The sequence below is a fragment of the Chiloscyllium punctatum genome, chromosome 4 (assembly GCF_047496795.1).
Source record: "Chiloscyllium punctatum isolate Juve2018m chromosome 4, sChiPun1.3, whole genome shotgun sequence".
Taxonomy (NCBI): Eukaryota; Metazoa; Chordata; class Chondrichthyes; order Orectolobiformes; family Hemiscylliidae; genus Chiloscyllium; species Chiloscyllium punctatum.
The window spans coordinates 105,017,068-105,034,537 of record NC_092742.1 but is presented as its reverse complement, the minus strand read 5'-3'; the positions used below and the strand labels follow the sequence as shown (position 1 = coordinate 105,034,537).

Here is a 17,470-nt window from a genome sequence, read left to right as displayed (position 1 = left end):
AGTAACTGAACTCCAGGATAAACATTTCCCATCAACCACTACCCTGTCTTTTTTCAGCTAGCCAATTTCTGATCCAAACCGCTAAATCACTCTCAATCTCATGCCTCTGTATTTTGTGCAATAGCCTACAATGGAGAATCTTAGCAAACACCTTACTGAAATCCATATACACCACATCAACCACTTACCCTCATCCCCATGGTTAGTCACCATCTCAAAGAACTCAATAAGACATGACCTTCCCTAATCAACTTATTCCTTTCTAGATGCTTATAAATTCTATTACTTATAATCTTTTCCAAAACTTCACCCACAACCAAAGTAAGGCTCGTGGGTCTATGATGACCAGGGTTGTCCCCACTTCCCATCTTGAGCAAGGAGACAACATTTGCTATCCTCCAGTCTTCTAGCACTATTTCTGTAGGCAATGATGACAAATGACAAAGCCAAAGGCTCTGCAATCTCCTCCTTGGCTTCGCAGAGAATTCGAGGATAAATCCCATCCAGCCCAGGGGACCTATCTATTTTCACACTTTCCAGAATTGCTAACACCACCTTCTCGAGAACCTCGATTCCTTCTAGTCTAACAGCCTGTATCTCAGTATTCTCCTTGACAACATTGTTTTTGGTCAGTATTCACACTGGAAAAAGACACTCACTTAGCACTTCTCCCATCTCTTAGGACTCCACGCACAACTTCCCACTAGTGTCTTGATTGGCCTTAATCTTCTCTAGTTATTCTTTTATTCCTTAAAGCAATATAGCAGGCCCAGGACAATAATGTTAGTAGAGAAGCAAGGTATTTGATTGAAATGCAAAGCTTTCACCCAGTCTACCTTTGATCTCACCAACATTCTGGAGACCCACATTGTGAGCAGCGAATACAGGATTAAGAATGTACAAGTAAAACAATGCTTCACCTGGAAGCTGTGTTTGGAGTCTTATAGAGTGGGGTGGCTGGCAATAAATGGACAGGTGACATGGGGGTGGTAGTGAGGAAGTGTCGAGGTACATCAAATTATCCAGCATATGATTATCCAGAATTCAATTAACTGAACGAAATACTCCCTGCCCGTGTTGGTCAGATAATCGAGGTTCCTCTGTATTAGGTGAGATGGGGGAGTGGACTGGGGGGGTGGATTTCTGTGGAGGGGTGGAGAAGTTATGTTTGATGGTGGCCTCCTACTGGAGGCGGTAAAAATAGCAAAAGGATAAACATTTGAATGCAGAGACTGGTGGAGTGGAAAGTGAGAACAAGGTGAACCTTATCATTGTTCTGGGACAAAGGGGAAAGGGTGAGGGCAGAAGTGCAGGAAATGGATTGGATGTGGCTGAGGGTATTGTCAACTACAGTTTTAGATGGGGAGGCAGGGCTGGAGTGGCATCCTCAATGGAGGAAAAAGGAAGACATGTCGGATGTACCCCCAAAGGTGATGTCATGAAAACAGATGAGATAGTGACAGAGAAACGGAGTAGGATCGAGTCCTTATAGGAAACAGGGTACTTGCAAGTGCAGTTGAGGCACCTATAGGAATCAGTGGGTTTGTAGTGAACATAGGTGGGCACCCTATCTCCAGAAATGGAAATGCCAAGAAAGGAAAGGAGACTATCAGGTAGACCATGTGAATATGCAAGAAGGTTTGAAATGAAAAGTAACATTTATTAATTTTTCAATTCCACAAGAGAGAAGGAAGGAGCACAGATGATGTCATTAATATATCAGAGAAAGTGATGTGGGAAGGGGCTCAAACAGGACAAAAATAAGTAATGTTCCACATACCCCAGGCAAAGAGATTATGTTTTATGAACTGATAATGCAAATTGAGATAAACTAAGTATGATCCAATAGCTAATGCAGAGACATGGCTGTAGGGCGACTGATTCGGACCCGAATTTTGCAGGGTATGTAATATTTAGGAAGGACAATAAATTAAGAAAATGTGGAGGAATGTTTCTTTTGCAAGGTTACCACAATAGACAGGATGACCCAAATTCAAGAAATATTCTGTACAATCTTCTGCCCTACCACCCATTTTTACACAATAAGTTTGATACTATCTTGAACTTCATTAGTTAATTCCCTATCCCCTTTCAGATGGAAGCAGTCGTGGGTTTGGAAGATGCCGCCTAAGGAGCAGTGAATCTTGTAGATGGTGCTCGCTGCTGCTACTGGGCATCAGTGGTGGAGGGAGTGGAGTAAATGGAGTAAAAATCCAGATAATTGTACAATTGGTATTTTGGCAGGAAGAATAAATTAGAAGAACAGTACCTGAATGGTGAGAGACAGGACAGCTCGAAGATGCAGTGGGATTGAAGTTTCCTCGTGTATCAGCCACAATAAGGTTCATATGCGGGTACAGTAAATGATAAGCCAAGTTATAGAATACCATTTATTTAGAAGAGAAATTCAATACAAAAGGAGGGAGCTTATGCTTCAGGGCACGGGAGAGACCACATCTGTGATATTGTGTACCGCACTGGTCTGCTTATTTAAGGAGTGATTTAAATGTGTAACATAGCTCAGAGAAGATTTAACAGAGTGAAGGATTTAGATTTAGATTTTATTGTCACATATACTCAAATACAGGATTACAGTACAGTGAAAAATGTACAAAGTTGCCATTCTCTCGCACCATCTTAGTATAAAAAGATAGGATTAAAAACAGAAACAAAATTAAACGAAACAGCCAAAAGGACAAAATGTCCAGATCACTCTCCCACCTCTGCCATGAGTCCTTGCTGCCAGAAAACAAAGCCATAAAGTCCATCCTTCAGTCTGTGAACACTCAAGTGCCCCATATCTCTGCACATCACCGTTTGTACCGTCAGGAGCCCAGGCCCAGTCAGGGCTGTTGGCTTATGAGGGAAGGTTGGACAGACTAAATTCGTATCCACTGGAGTTCAAAAAAGTAAGAGGTGCCTTGATTGAAACATTCAAAATCCTCGGAGGACCTTGCAGAGTGGAGTAGGCAAGATTTTGGATTTGTGGTTAGAATCAGATCAGTTATGATCACATTCAGTGGTGAAACTGGGTCAAAAGACAGAGTGGCCTACTCCAGCTCCTAATTGGTACATCAATGTGTGACATCTCATTAAGGCTGCCATGCCTGTATGGTATTCTTGCTTAACGGCTAGGCAAAACCTACAGATCTGTTCTCCACTTAAGAGTCTCATACAGATCAACTCACCAGAAATCCACTTTCTCCTGTATCTATTTTCCTGCATTTCACAAATAATGGAGTCAAGACTGGAAATCCCTAGTCTCCAGAAAGCCAAAGACTAATAATTGATGAAATGTCAATGGCCATCAGTCTCTGACCTCCTGTTATTAAGTTCCTGATCAACGTTTAAAACTGACTTTTATTTAGACTTCTGCAGGGCAATCAGTCTGTCAGATTGCTGCTCAAATCGTCAACAGCACAGACTGAGACTATCAAGCAAAATCATTAGGACTTGGTGCACACAAATCAACACAAAGACTTAAATTTAACTTGTAAACATATATTGCCCCACAGATGTGTGGGCAGCTTCCTCTGACTTCAGGAGAATTTGTACTCTCAGAATCAAATTGAATACTTTATAGAGTTACCATACTTTATTTAGAATGTGTTTTGTTACAGATCTATTTTAGCAATTGTTTAAAACAGCAAGTTGTTTGGCTACGTCAGGAGAATGAAATTTATAGCTCAATGCTGCTGAAGATAATTCGTCTCGTTATTTCCTGCTTTAAGGTCACATATCCTTCTTTCAGAATTAAGATATTTATAAAATACGAACAGAAGTGTGTCAGAACTAATTTCTTTGAGGGATGGACTTTGGTTTCATGCTCTTCATTGAAAGCAAGATAACCAATCAGTTGTCTCTCCTATGTCAGCACTTGATTAGCTACCTGGTAAATCTTTATCAAATGCTACCCCCCTGTCCAAGCCCTGATCTCATCTGTTCGCACTTTTTTGCCTTAACGTTCTTTACAATTTCCACCAGCTCATCTTGTTCATAAGGCCCACTTCCTCCTTGCTTAATCCAAATCCCAATAAACTACTGAACATGCAACTTCCCATCCTGGTTCCTATACCAGGTTGCTGATACTGTTCAGAACTTGACCCCCACATCTGCCAGTACTACCACCTTTATAAATGTATTAGCTACTGACAATCTCCTTTTTCCTTCAACGTTGTTCAACATGTTGTCATTTCTCAGATCAGTTCCCACCTTTCCCCGAACTCCATATTTGAAACTTTCCAATCACATTTAAACTTCTGTGACCTTGGGGCCCATGAGAAACTTTGCTGCCTGTGTCACAACAAATTCTGCTCCTCTTTCACCTTTCTTTCATTGATATCTGGTCAAGCAATGTTTTAATTTTAAGATTCTCTTCCTCAGCTCACAAGGTGGGCAACCATCATCTCAAACAAATGGCCAAATCCTTTGCCATCAATATCCTGGGGCTTATCATTAAACAGAAGCTAAATTAGCTTCTGTAATACTTTGATTACAACAGTAAGTGGCATGGTGGCTCAGTGGTTAGCACTGCTGCCTCACAGCACCAGGTACCTGAGTTCAATTTCATCCTCAAGTGACTGCCCCTGTGGATTTTGCACATTCTTCCTGTGTCTGCGTGGTTTCCTCTGGGTGCTCTGGTTTCGTCCCATAGTCAAAAGATGTGCACGTCGTGGGTTTGGTCATGCTAAATTTCCCATAGTGTCCAGGGACGTGTAAGCTAGGTGGATTAGCCATGGGAAATGCAGAGCTACAGGGACAGTGTGGGTGGATGTGCCTGGGTGGGATCCTTTTCAGAGCGTTGGTGTGGGCTTGATGAGCCGAATCGCCTGCTTCAACAATGTAGCGATTGTATGATACTAAGCAGGTCAGAGACTGGGAATTCTGTAATGGGTAACTCAACATCAATTCCTCAATGACCAATGTCCACAAGGCACAAGTCATGCTAGAATGTGGAATATACTGCAATACTCTCCACTTGTGTTTTTGGAGCTGTGCTCATTCAGACAAGAGGAATTAACATAATCTAGGTCAAACCAGTCTGCTTGATCAGCACCACATTCACCAGCTGATACTGTCACTTCAGTCAGTGGAAGCAGTGTGCACCATATACAATATGCACTGCAGAACCTGACATGCACCATCTGCATCATGCACTGCAGAAACTCTCTAACTCTTTCAATAGCATCTATCCAACTCAATATCTACCATGTAAAACAACAAGGGCAAACAACAAATAATTCCTTCTCACACAGCATCATACTTTGAAACCGTAACCATGATGTTCTCATTTTCATTGGATTAAAATCTTGGAACTCCCCTCTCCAATACATGTCTGTCACATGGGCCACGACAGTTCAAAGTGGCAGCTCATCAACAACTTCAAGGTTAATCAGAAATGGATAACAAATGCAGATTTTGCTCTTGGTACTTTCAGCCCATGAAAGCTGATCTTCAATCAGTATTGATTAAATAAGTTAGATTTATTGCCCCATTGATATTGGCAGGATTGTGCTACACAAATAGCCTGCAACATTTCCTATGGTACCACATCGACTAAAATACTCACGGCTGGAGTGTATTTTTGGAGATTCTGGGGTCAAGAAAGATAGATTTAATAAAGAGTTTGAGAATTTTGAGAAGATTTGTAGCTCAGGTTGATGTTCTGGATCAGAGCTGGAAAGTTTGTTTTCAGACGTCCATCAGTGAGCCTCCGGCACTGGTGTTATGACACGCTTTCTATGTGTGAGTTTAGGGTTACTTGGGTTGGTTCTGTCATTTCCTGTGGTGATGTCATTTCCAGTTCTTTTTCTCAAAAGGTGGTAGATGGGACCCAAATCCATTTGTTTGTTATAGAGTCAGAGATGTACAGCACGGAAACAGACCCTTCGGTCCAACTCGTCGATGCCGACCAAATATCCCAACCTAATCTAGTCCCACTTGCCAGCACCCAGCCCATATCCCTCCAAACCCTTCCTATTCATATACCCTCCAAATACCTCTTAAATGTTGCAATTGGACTAGCCTCCACCACTTCCTCTGGCAGCTCATTCTATACATGTACTACCCCCTGCGTGAAAAAATTGCCCCATAGATCTCTTTTATATCCTTCCCCTCTCACCCAAAACCTACGCCCTCTATTTCTGGACTCCCCCTCCATAGGGAAAAGACTTGGTCTATTTAGCCTTTCCATGCCCCTCACTCCAGGGAAAACAGTCATAGCCTATTCAACCTTTCCCTATAGCTCAAATCCACAAACCCGGGCAACATCTTTGTCAATAGGCAGGAGACTAGAATTGCATGCAAAAATCCAAACGTGGCCTAACCAATGTTCTGTACAGCCGCAACATGACCTCCCAACTCCTGTACTCAATACACTGACCAATAAAGGAAAGCATACTAAACACCTTCTTCACTATCCTATCAACCTGTGACTCCACTTTCAAGGAGCTATGAACCTGCATTCCAAGGTCTCTGTTCAGCAACATTCCCTAGGACTTTACCATTAAGTGTGTAAGTCCTGCTAAGATTCGCTTTCCCAAAATGCAGCATCTCATTTATCTGAATTAAACTCCATCTGCCACTTCTCAGCCCATTGCCCCATTTGATCGCAATCCCATTGTAATCTGAGGTAACCTTTTTCACTGTCCACTACACCTCCAATTTTGGTGTCATCTGCAAACTTACTAACTATACCTCTTACGCCCACATCCAAATCATTTATATAAATGACGAAATGTAATGGACCCAGCACCGATCCTCATGACACTCCACTGGTCACAGGCCTCCAGTCTGAAAAACAACCTTCCACCACCACCCTCTGTCTTCTACCTTTGAGCCAGTTCTGTATCCAAATGGCTGTATTCCATGAGATCTAACCTTGCTAACCTGTCTCCCATGGGGAGTGTTGTTGAATGCCTTACTGAAGTCCATGTAGATCACATCCACCGCTCTGCCCTCATCAATCCTCCTTGTTACTTCATCAAAAACTCATTTAGGTGTGCGGGGCATGATTTCGCACGCACAAAGCCATGATGACTATCCCTGATCAGTCCTTGCTTTTCCAAATGCGTGTACATCCTGTTTCAGGATTCCCTCCCACAGCTTGCCCAGCACCGACATCAGGCTCACTGGTCTATAGTTCCCTGGCTTGTCCTTACCACCTTTCTTAAACAGTGACACCACGTTAGCCAACCTCCAGTTTTCTGGCACCTCACCTGTGACTATCAATAATACAAATGTCTCAGGAAGGGGCCCAGCAAACACTTCCCCAGCTTGCCATAGAGTTCTCGGGTACACCTGATCAGGTCCTGGGGATTTATCCACTTTTATGTGTTTCAAGACATCCAGCACTTCCTCCTCTGTAGTATGGACATTTTTCAAGATGTCACCATCTATTTCTCTACATTTTATTTTTTCCATGTCCTTTTCCACTTGTTTAGTCTCTTCCCCTTTTCCTGCGGCTCAACATAAAGGCCACCTTGCTGATCTTTAAGGGGCCTAATTCTTTCCCTAGTTATCCTTTTGTCCTTAATGTATTTGCAAAAACCCTTCAGATAATCCTTACTTCTATTTGCCAAAGCTATTTCATGTCCCCTTTTTGCCTTCCTGATTTCCCTCTTAAGTATACTCCTACTACCTTTATACTCTAAGGATTCACTTGATCTATCTTGTCTGACATACCTGACATATGCTTCCTTCTTTTTCTTAATCAAACACTCAATTTCTTTAGTCATCTAGCATATCTTCCTCATCTGTATGTAAAGATACTAGTGATAGTGGGTCATGCCTTTTTATGGCTAGTTGATGTTTATGTATCCTGGTGGCGAGTTTTCTGCCTGTTTGTCCAATGTAGTGTTTGTTACAGTTCCTGCAAGGTATTTTGTAAATGACATTTGTTTTGTTTGTTGTCTGTATTGGGTCTTTCAAGTTCATGAGCTGCTGTTTTAGTGTGTTGGTGGGTTTGTGGGCTACCTTGATGTCAAGAGGTCTGAGTAGTTTGGCAGTCATTTCAAAGATGTCTTTGACGTAGGGGAGTATGGCTAGGGCTTCTAGGTGTGTTTTGTCTGCTTGTTTGGGTTTGTTGCTGAGAAATCAGTGGATTGTGCTCATTGGGTACCCATTCTTTTTGAATACACTGCATAGATGATTTTCCTCTGCTCTTTGTAGTTCCTACTAAATGGTGGAATAACAGGAAATGACACCACAACACAGAAATAGAAAGTGGGTCAGAACACCAGTGCATCACTGAAGGCTCGCTGATGACGGTAACGAAACATCTGAAAACAAACATTCCAGTTCAGCAAGTAAAATTACATCCAAAAAAAAAAAGAGTTCGCTCCATAACTCATGTTAGAAGAAGTATTTACCTGCAGAATCCTGAAGCATGGTTCATCTATGCACTAGTGTATCAGTTGACTGCCCTAAATGTACCAGATTAAGATACTTTTCAAGTAAATAGATGAATGTTATACGGTCTGTAGTACTCAACAGAAGACGACCACAGATGTGGGCAAGTGGTGACGTAGCAGTAAAGTCATTACATTGTAATTGAGAGCCCCCAGGTAAATCCCATCATGGCAGCTGGTTTAGCAATGGCAAGATCTGCATGAAATGGTGACCATACATGTAATGTTAATTCGCAATGATGACCATAAAACACAGATTGGTGTCAAAACTCACCTGTCAATCCATTGCCCTTTACAGAGTGAAATCTGCTGTCCTCTCCTGGTCTGGCCTATACGTGACCCATGACAATGTGACTGACTCTTAATTACCCTCTTGAAGTGAGTCATATTCTTGGGATTCTGAAGAGAATCCCAAGAAAGTCACTAAGTTCAAGGAGAGCAATAGACTTTGTTTATTTGGATTTTAGTAAAGTCTTTAACAAGGTTCTAGTTGGTAAACTAATTAGTAAAAGTTACATTACATGGGATTCAGAGTGAGCTTGCCAAACTGGACACAAAATTGGCTTAACAGCAGGAGACAGAATAATGATGGAGGGTTGCTTTTTGGACTGGAAGCCTATGACCAGAGGTGTTTCACAGAGATCAGTTCCGGGTCCTCTCTGTCATTTATATAAATGATTTGGATGAGAATATAGAAGGTGAGGTTAGTAAGCTTGCAGACGACACCAAAGTTGGTGGCATAGTAGACAGTGAAGACGGTTTTCTAAGATTAACACATTTGATCAAGATCCCTTTGTAATGGGCTGAAAAATAGCAGTTGGAATTCAATCTACATTAATCGAGGTATTGCATTTTGGAATCACAAACAAAGGTAGGGCTTATACAATTAATGGCAGCACCTTGGGTAGAGTTGTAGAACACAGGGACCTGGGGTACAAGTACGTAGTTCTTTAAAGTTTGCATCAAATACAGACAGGGTGGTTAAAAGCACACTTGCCTTCATTGCTCAGTTCTATGAGTGTAGGAGTTGAGAAGTCATGTTGAGGTTGTACAGGACATTGGTGAGTCCTCTTCTGGTACACTGCATTCAGTTCTGGTTACCCAATTATAGGAAGGAAATTATCAAGCTGGAGATGGTTCAGAAGAAACTTACTAGTATGTCGCCGGGTATGGAAGGTTTTTATAAAAACAGGCTGGATAGACTGGGACTTTTTTCACTGGAGCACAGGAAGTTGATTGGAGCTTATAAAATAATGAGAGGTATAGATAGAGTTAATGGTAGTTGTCTTTTCCCTAGGATGGGGGATTTAAGACTAGGCGGCTTATTTTTAAGGTGAGAGGAGAAAGATTTTAAAAAGATATTAGGCAACTGTTTTACATAGAGAATGGTTCGATGGAGAATAAACTTCCTGAGGAAGTGATAGATGCTGGTGCAATTATAACGTTTAAAAGAGATTTAGATAGATACATGATTAGGAAAGGGATGGAAGAATATGGGTCAGGAGCAGGCAGGTGGGACTAGTTTAGCTTGGGGTTATGTTCAGCATGGAGAAAGTGAGGACTGCGGATGCTGGAGATCAGAGCTTAAAAATGTGTTGCTGGAAAAGTGCAGCAGATCAGGCAGCATCAAAGGAACAGGAGAATCGACGTTTCGGGCATCCGAAACATCGGTTCTCCTGTTCCTTTGATGCTGCCATTCATGAAGAAAGGCTTATGCCCGAAACGTCAATTCTCCCTGGTCCTTTGATGCTGCCTGACCTGCTGCGCTTTTCCAGCAACACATTTTTAAGTTATGTTCAGCATGGATTGGTTGGACCGAAGGGGTCTGTTTCTGTACTGCACAACTCTATGACAACTAATGATAGGCAGCAAAAGCTGAACTTGCCAGTGACACTAGCACGAACAAATAAAAAAATTCAGAATACCTGACAGAGTACATATGCTCAAGGAAGTAATAAAACACCAAAAAGGAAGTAATGGTTGGTTTTAAACCTCAGCTGGTATCCACATAAAGGGCACCTTTACATTTTGATAATCTTGCATGAAGTTCAACCTAAAACCACCACATGAAAGAAACACATACAATTCTCCCACGATGCACAACAAATTGGTTTTAAGCACTTGTGAAACAAGTGAAATACACAACCTTAATAGATCATTTTTCTCCAGGTTAGCGTCCGTAGCTCTAAACTAAAATATAATGCAATTCTACAATGGCTATTAGAGTAAATTATGATTGTACGCATTTTGAATTCTTTGAAAAAGAAACTACTTTGAGGTTTTAAAGAGTGTAAGATGAAAGATCATTGACAATTACTTCTCAAAATGACAAACCAATCCCAAGCTGCAAGAATGAGGTGTAACTATGGCAGCGGAGTAAACAGATAATGAACTGACCTTCGTTTTCTCATCCACCACTCGTAGTCCATCTGCTGATACCCACAACACAGCTTTAACTGGCTTCTTTCCAGTCTTAAAAATGGAAAAAATGCAAACATTTAGTTTAACAGCTAAGTGAACTCATCTATCCAAAAGGGATTTTAAAAAATCAGTAGAGACATAAGCACAAATAGCAGTGATAGAGACTCATCGCCAAATAGCCCAGCACACACAATTTGTTTTATAGAGGAGCTGAGCACTAGAGCTTCAAGGCACTGAGGGAAGAAAAGGAAACCCATGCCATTAAACACACAAAGCACTGATCTCACTCCCTGTTATTAAACCAGAATAAAAAATAAACTGGAAGATTGGGTAAACTGTCTCTTAAGGAGTTACACCACTAGTATGGCTGGCAGTTTTTCTGCAACTGGAGAAACAATGTAATTTTAAATCCACACTGCACACAAACGTGGGTTAATTTAGCTTTTAAAGTTGATTCTATAATTTAAAAGCATTTACAAAGTTTAGTTCAGATACATTAAAATGGAACACTACTGACCATCGGATGGTAGGTCAGACAAAAGACTTCTTGCTTTTTCTGACTGTCGCAATTTGGGAGATTCAATTTTGATATCAACTCAAGTCCGAACATTCTGCCTTATACAGGCAGGTATTTCCTGTAGGGATTGCAATGAGGTCAGCTAGGTGGATCTCATAGAATGAGGTCCCTGATTGAGGCTATTAACCTGGTCCAATCAGGGTCTCCTGGCTAACAAATATAAACAGGGGTTCTGGCGCCGCAGGGAGTGGAGTGCATCATTTCCCCCTCCAACTCTATTTTGATTTAGTCCCTACCCTCCCCGTCACTGTTTTGCTCACACAGCATTGCCCTGTGGTTTGAAGGGCAGTGCTTGTCACTGGCCACTCGGGTGTTTTTCCTATCTTCCTGGTGGTGGAAATTGAATAAAGATTCGTACACTTTGTGTCTTTCACTGTGTCTCACACCTGCACACACACACCATGGGTGCTGGGGATAAAAATAAGCACTACCGCACTTAGGTGGTAGTGTGGGGGTTAAAGGAAAAAAAAAAACAAAAAAACAAAAATATAAATAGGGGATACGTCCAAAAAAAGAAAAAAAAAGAAAAAATAAATAAATAAAAAAAATAAACAGGGGTTCTTACACCTTATGTCATTCAATGTGTCTCACATCTGCACACACACAACATGGGCTGGCGAAAATATACGCACTACTGCAGTTAGACAGTAGTGCGGGGGTATGTTTTTGAAAAAAAACAGGGGTTCTGTTCACTCTCTGAGCTAGCTAGGTCAGTGGCATGTACCATGCATGTGTAAATAAAGGATGACCTGGTGATGGGGCACCAACCTTCATGGAGTTATTTCAGTGGCAACAAAAGTTGGATGTGACAGATAGATATCGCAATCTTGATGCAGTTACCTCCTAAAGAAAACATATTTATTCCAATTTGGAGATGCTGGAGTTGGACTGGGGTGTACAAAGTTAAAAACCACAACACCAGATTATAGTCCAACAGGTTTAATTGGAAGCACTAGCTTTCGGAGCACCGCTCCTTCATCGGGTAGTTGTGGAGTACACAATTGTAAGACACAGAATTTATCGCAAAGGTTTACAGTGTGATGTAACTGAAATTATACATTGAATTATACTTTGATAAAGGCCTAACTCTAGATGGCCTTTGGTCCATATCCCTTAATATCGTTTATTAACAAAAATTTACCTATCGAAGATTTAAAATTAACTGCTATTTGTGAATGGGAGTTCCAAACTTCTGCCACTGCGTGTGTAGAAGTACTTGCTAGCATCTCTCCTGCATGGCCTAGTCCTACTTCTTAGATTATGCCAAAAGTTCTGCCTAAGTCAATCAGAGGAAATCTTCAGGTTTTTTTTCTAGTTTGTTCTGTTTTAGCAGAAAGCCAAAAACTGCTGAGGATCTCTAGAAGCAGCTACAGTAAAAAGAGTTTCCATATTTCAACAGAGTTCTTGCTTGAACATTCTCTGTGAAATCTCTCCTGCTTGTAAGAACCGGTGTTCGAATTCATACCATTTGCCAAGGAGTGTGTGTTTATGGAATGCTGCGGGGATTGGAGCAGCTTCATTAAGTTGTGAATTTGAGTCTGTTGGGTTTTCAAATAGTTAAGTTATTCTAAAATCTGTTTTCTTTTGTTCATATTTCATTCGTAGTGTTTGAATAAATCTTATTTTGTTTAAATCCGAATGGATTAACTAGCTGCATCACTCCTGGAATACCCACTCTACATTTGCCTAAGAAAAAAAAGTTAAGGTCTGGGCTGCCTTCTTAAAACATTTTGAGGGGATCTAGCCTGGTCCATAACAATACTGAGGATAAAGGAATACTTAAAAAAATTTGTTTTTGTCTCAGTTTTAACAGACGCATTTTAATACATTATCCTTAACAGCTCATAGGGAAAACTTGCCAAGGTACGTTCTGTTCTACATGTATTTAAAGGATTTAAATACTCTACTTATTCAGCTTAGACACTTCCCCCAAAACGTTAGCACATGCATGGTTTTAACAAACATTTGCAAGAAACAGAAGAAAATACTTCACACAATTCAGTCCAATTTGCAGCAAACAATTCCAGACCAGTGAAAAATACGCTGTAAACCATTTGGACTCAAAAAGCTTACCTTGAGGTTACAGTTTTATGAAATTTTAGCCAATAATTTTAACAGTGAAAATTACTGTCCAATACTTAAATGTAGTGGTGTAACTCCTTAACATATCAACATAAGTCCAGGTATTTAAACTTACTTTTCCAAACAGGGCTTTGAAGAACTTCCTTTCCTGGAGTGACAGGGGGAACAAGTCAGGAGACTATTACTGCAGGAAGCTACAAATACTGCAAAAGTTTCAAACCAAAGCACAAAAAAAGGCCAGAGAAGGTCTCCGAAAAGGATGTAAAGAAACAAACGTGAAGATCACCCATGACAATGCAGTACATTACATGGGTTTACAGTAAGCTATAAGCCACCAGTGTGATTGAGCAGTGGATAGAGATATCCAGAGGCCTGTCACATGCAGAGGTTCTAGTTACATTCCATTTCAGAAGAGAGCTCATTTCAGTTCACATTGGCAGCAGCAGGTTTAGCAGCAATGAGACATTCTGCATCAGAGGTACACAGACCAAAGCAAAGCTATAGTTAACATTGTTATACTTAAATTTAGTAACACAAATCGCAAAACATGTAAACTTCAAGGTACCTTCAATATTTTCTGATGTTTTATTTTAATTAAATGCATACGGAATTGAAATATAATGAAGAACAAGGTCACCTCAAACAGGATATGGTATGACCTTGCCAGCATTACAAATTATAGATAATGTCCCACAGGTATGGCTGAAATCAATGTAATGGTAATACAAAGTTGAAAACAATAACAGGTGAAATGAAATGGGTGCTGCTGCCAAGTCATATGATCCTAAAACAGATTTATTAGGCATTAATGTAGATGAATCATCCTTATTTAAGAAACTAAGTTAGCTGAGAAATTTCAAAACAGCTAAATCATGCCCAAGTGGGGATATTAATACAGTTTATTTTGAGGGATGTTGACTAGTGACATTAGTATCAGACATGCAGGATTATAACTACAGAGTGCTACAAGAAGGCAGGTGCATTAAAAATGTTTCTCATACCTGCTGAAACAAAAACAAACATTTTACATCACAATATAGAAATTTTAATTAATAACGAAAAACACAAGTACATAAATTCTATTATAGGAATTTTTTAAAGAGTTTTTTTAGTTGTATATGATAGCACAAAATGACTCAAGGCACAGTACACTACTGTAGGCCCTGAGCCCCACAGATGGAGACACAAAAAAGTGATTGGCATGCATAGAGCATTCTGGTCCCAGCCCAGATATCCCAAGCAGAAACCCATCATTGTCTACATGGACTGATGACAAGCAGCAAAGGTGGGACAGCAACCATAGGCAACAATCAAAAGCCCAATTCTAGATGGAAGCAGTACAACCAGAAAACTGTGCATTCACAGGACCTGAAGGAGGAACATCATTAATTCCACAAAATCTTTGAACAAGTAAAGAAATTGCATTTTTTGGAAGGTTGGCCTCTTGCTTCATTCTGAACAGATAACTTATTTTACTTGCTCAGTTTCTAGAAATAAAGTTAGCGGAGATAAATTTATGATGTTATTCAAATGAACATTTAGTCTGTAAAGTCTATTGAGCTCTAAAATTACATTTCACAGTTAAAACATGGAAGATAAAAAGAGCATTTTAAGAGCGTTTTAAGTCCCCAGGGCCTGATGGTATCTACCTCAGGTTCTTGACAGAGCCAAGAGAAGATTGCTCGGGGCCTTGACCGAGATCTAGACTCCAATCATCTAGGCTTGAAATACTAGCTTGCTTTGTCTCCGAGGATGCTGCCTGACTGGTTGTGATATCCAGCATTTGTTGTTTTCACCTTTGTATCCTCGCCAGCCACTAATCAAGTAAGGAAATAGACCTAATCCTGGAAACTAGGAGAAAGTGAGGACTGCAGATGCTGGAGATCAGAGCTGAAAATGTGTTGCTGGAAAAGCGCAGCAGGTCAGGCAGCATCCAAGGAACAGGAGAATCGACGCTTATACCCTTCTTCAGGTAGATTCTCCTGTTCCTTTGATGCTGCCATTCCCGAAGAAGGGCTTATGCTCAAAATGTTGCTTCTCCTTCTCCTTGGATGCTGCCTGACCTGCTGTGCTTTTCCGGCAACACATTTTTAAGCTCTAATCCAGGAAACTGTAAACCAAGTGAGTCTCGCAGTTATGGTTGGAAAGCTACTGGACAAAATTCTCGGGTAGGATTTACGTGCATTTAGAAAAGCATGGCCTAATTAGGGGCAGTCAGAATGGCTTTGTGCAGGTCAGGTCATATTTTATAACATGATTTAATTTTTCGAAGAGATGACAAAGGTGGTCAAATGAGGCCAGTAAGGCTTTCAACAAGAACCCTCATGGTAGGTACATCCAGAAGATGAAGATGCAAGGGGTCCATAGTGATTTCGCCATGTGGATTCAGAATTGGCTTGCCCATAGAAGGCAGAGGGTAGTGGTGGAAGGGTGTTTTTTTTTGGGCTGGAGGTCTGTGACTAGTGGTGTTCTGCAAGGATCCATACTGAGATCCCTGTCGTTTGGGAGATATGTAAATGAGTTGGATGAAATTATACATTAGTGGGCTAGTACGTTTGCAGTCAAAACAATGACTGGTCGAGTTGTGGAGTGTGTAAAAGGTTGTCAAAGGATACAGTGGGATGTAGATCAGTTGCAGATATGGGCACAGAAAAGGCAGATGGAGCTTAAGTCGGGTAAATGCACTTTGGGCGTTCAAATGTTAAGGAAAAGTATACAGTTAATGACAGGTTTCTGAACAGCATTGATGTTGGGGATCTTGGGATTGAAGTCCATAGCGCCGTGAAAGTGGCCACACAAGCACGTAGGGTGGTAAAGAATACATCTGCCGGTAAAGAATACATACGGCATGCTTGCTTTTCTTGGTCAGGGAGTGGAATACAAGAATTAGGATGTCATGTTGCAGCTTTATAAGACTTTGGTGAGACCAAACTTCGAGTACTATATTCACTTCTGGTTGCCACATTACAGGAAGGATGTGGAGAAGGTGAAGAAGAGGTTTACCAGAATGCTACCTGAATCAGAGGATGTGAACTATAAGGAGAGGCTCGAAAAATTCGTGTTTTCTCTGGTGTGGCAAAGGCTGACGACAGACTTGATACAAGTCTATAAAATTATGTGATGCTTTGATAGGGTTGATAGTCAGAATCTTTTTTCCCAGAATTAAAATGTCTAATACGAGGGGGCATGCATTTGGCATAGTGTTCAGCACAATATCGTGGGCCGAAGGGCCCGTTCCTGTGCTGTACTATGTTTCCATGCTCTAAAGGTTCAAACAACAAACACATACTGTACAGTCAGACTGAATTGTGATATGTACATCAGAAGTGCAAACACGCCTCGAAAAAATCCCTAAATTAGATCAAGAAGGAAACAGCTCAATTGCACTTACATTTTCTCAATGCAACTAAAGCTAGTCAAGTAAACACAAGCTGGGAGAAAACTAGTTAAACTTTCAACCTTGGATGGGTGGGAAACTACAGCATTGGGTTGGGTAAGACGCTACAACATTGGATGGATGGCCCGCAGTCCTAACAAATTTGTATAACACTGGCGGATGGGCAAACAATGAGTTGAAAATTGAAACTTTTCGTGACCAACAACTTGTCGGACTGCTATAGGACTTCAATTTAAATATAGCTTCTGCCATGTAGATTGAAACCAATTTTGCATTATATAACCGCTGTCAAACCCTACATAAATACCCTTCAGATATAAAGATTGCTAAGGAAACCATAATGAAAACAAACTTGACCACTTTCCGCTTCCAATATGCAGATTTTAATGTCAAATTATTCTTATTTATAGGTTATAAACAATTAATATTTGATGTTAACTTGCTATATACTCTTACAAATGAAGCCAACAATTAGACCAAAGTTCCAATGCCCCAAATTGGTCATTCATTGTCTGCTCATTTGAGTCAAAAATCAAGGCAACAGAAATCCAGCTGCCAGGTCAGCAGACCAAAATTAAAATGTCA

The 17,470-nt window shown here is 40.7% G+C and overlaps 1 protein-coding gene across 8 annotated transcripts in view; it reads right to left on the bottom strand.

The window, feature by feature from the left end:
• Positions 1–17,470, bottom strand: part of LOC140476613 (protein numb homolog) — a 194,970-nt gene that overhangs the window by 37,449 nt on the left and 140,051 nt on the right. For 5 of the 8 annotated variants that reach the window (XM_072569475.1, XM_072569481.1, XM_072569478.1 and 2 more), the window contains exons 4-5: positions 13,604–13,636; positions 10,806–10,880 (exon numbers count right to left, since the gene is read on the bottom strand). In XM_072569475.1, the coding sequence (XP_072425576.1) occupies positions 10,806–10,880; positions 13,604–13,636 (108 nt within the window). The remainder of the gene's footprint in view (positions 1–10,805; positions 10,881–13,603; positions 13,637–17,470) is intronic. The other 3 variants (XM_072569479.1, XM_072569480.1, XM_072569483.1) reach the window with 1 other exon arrangement.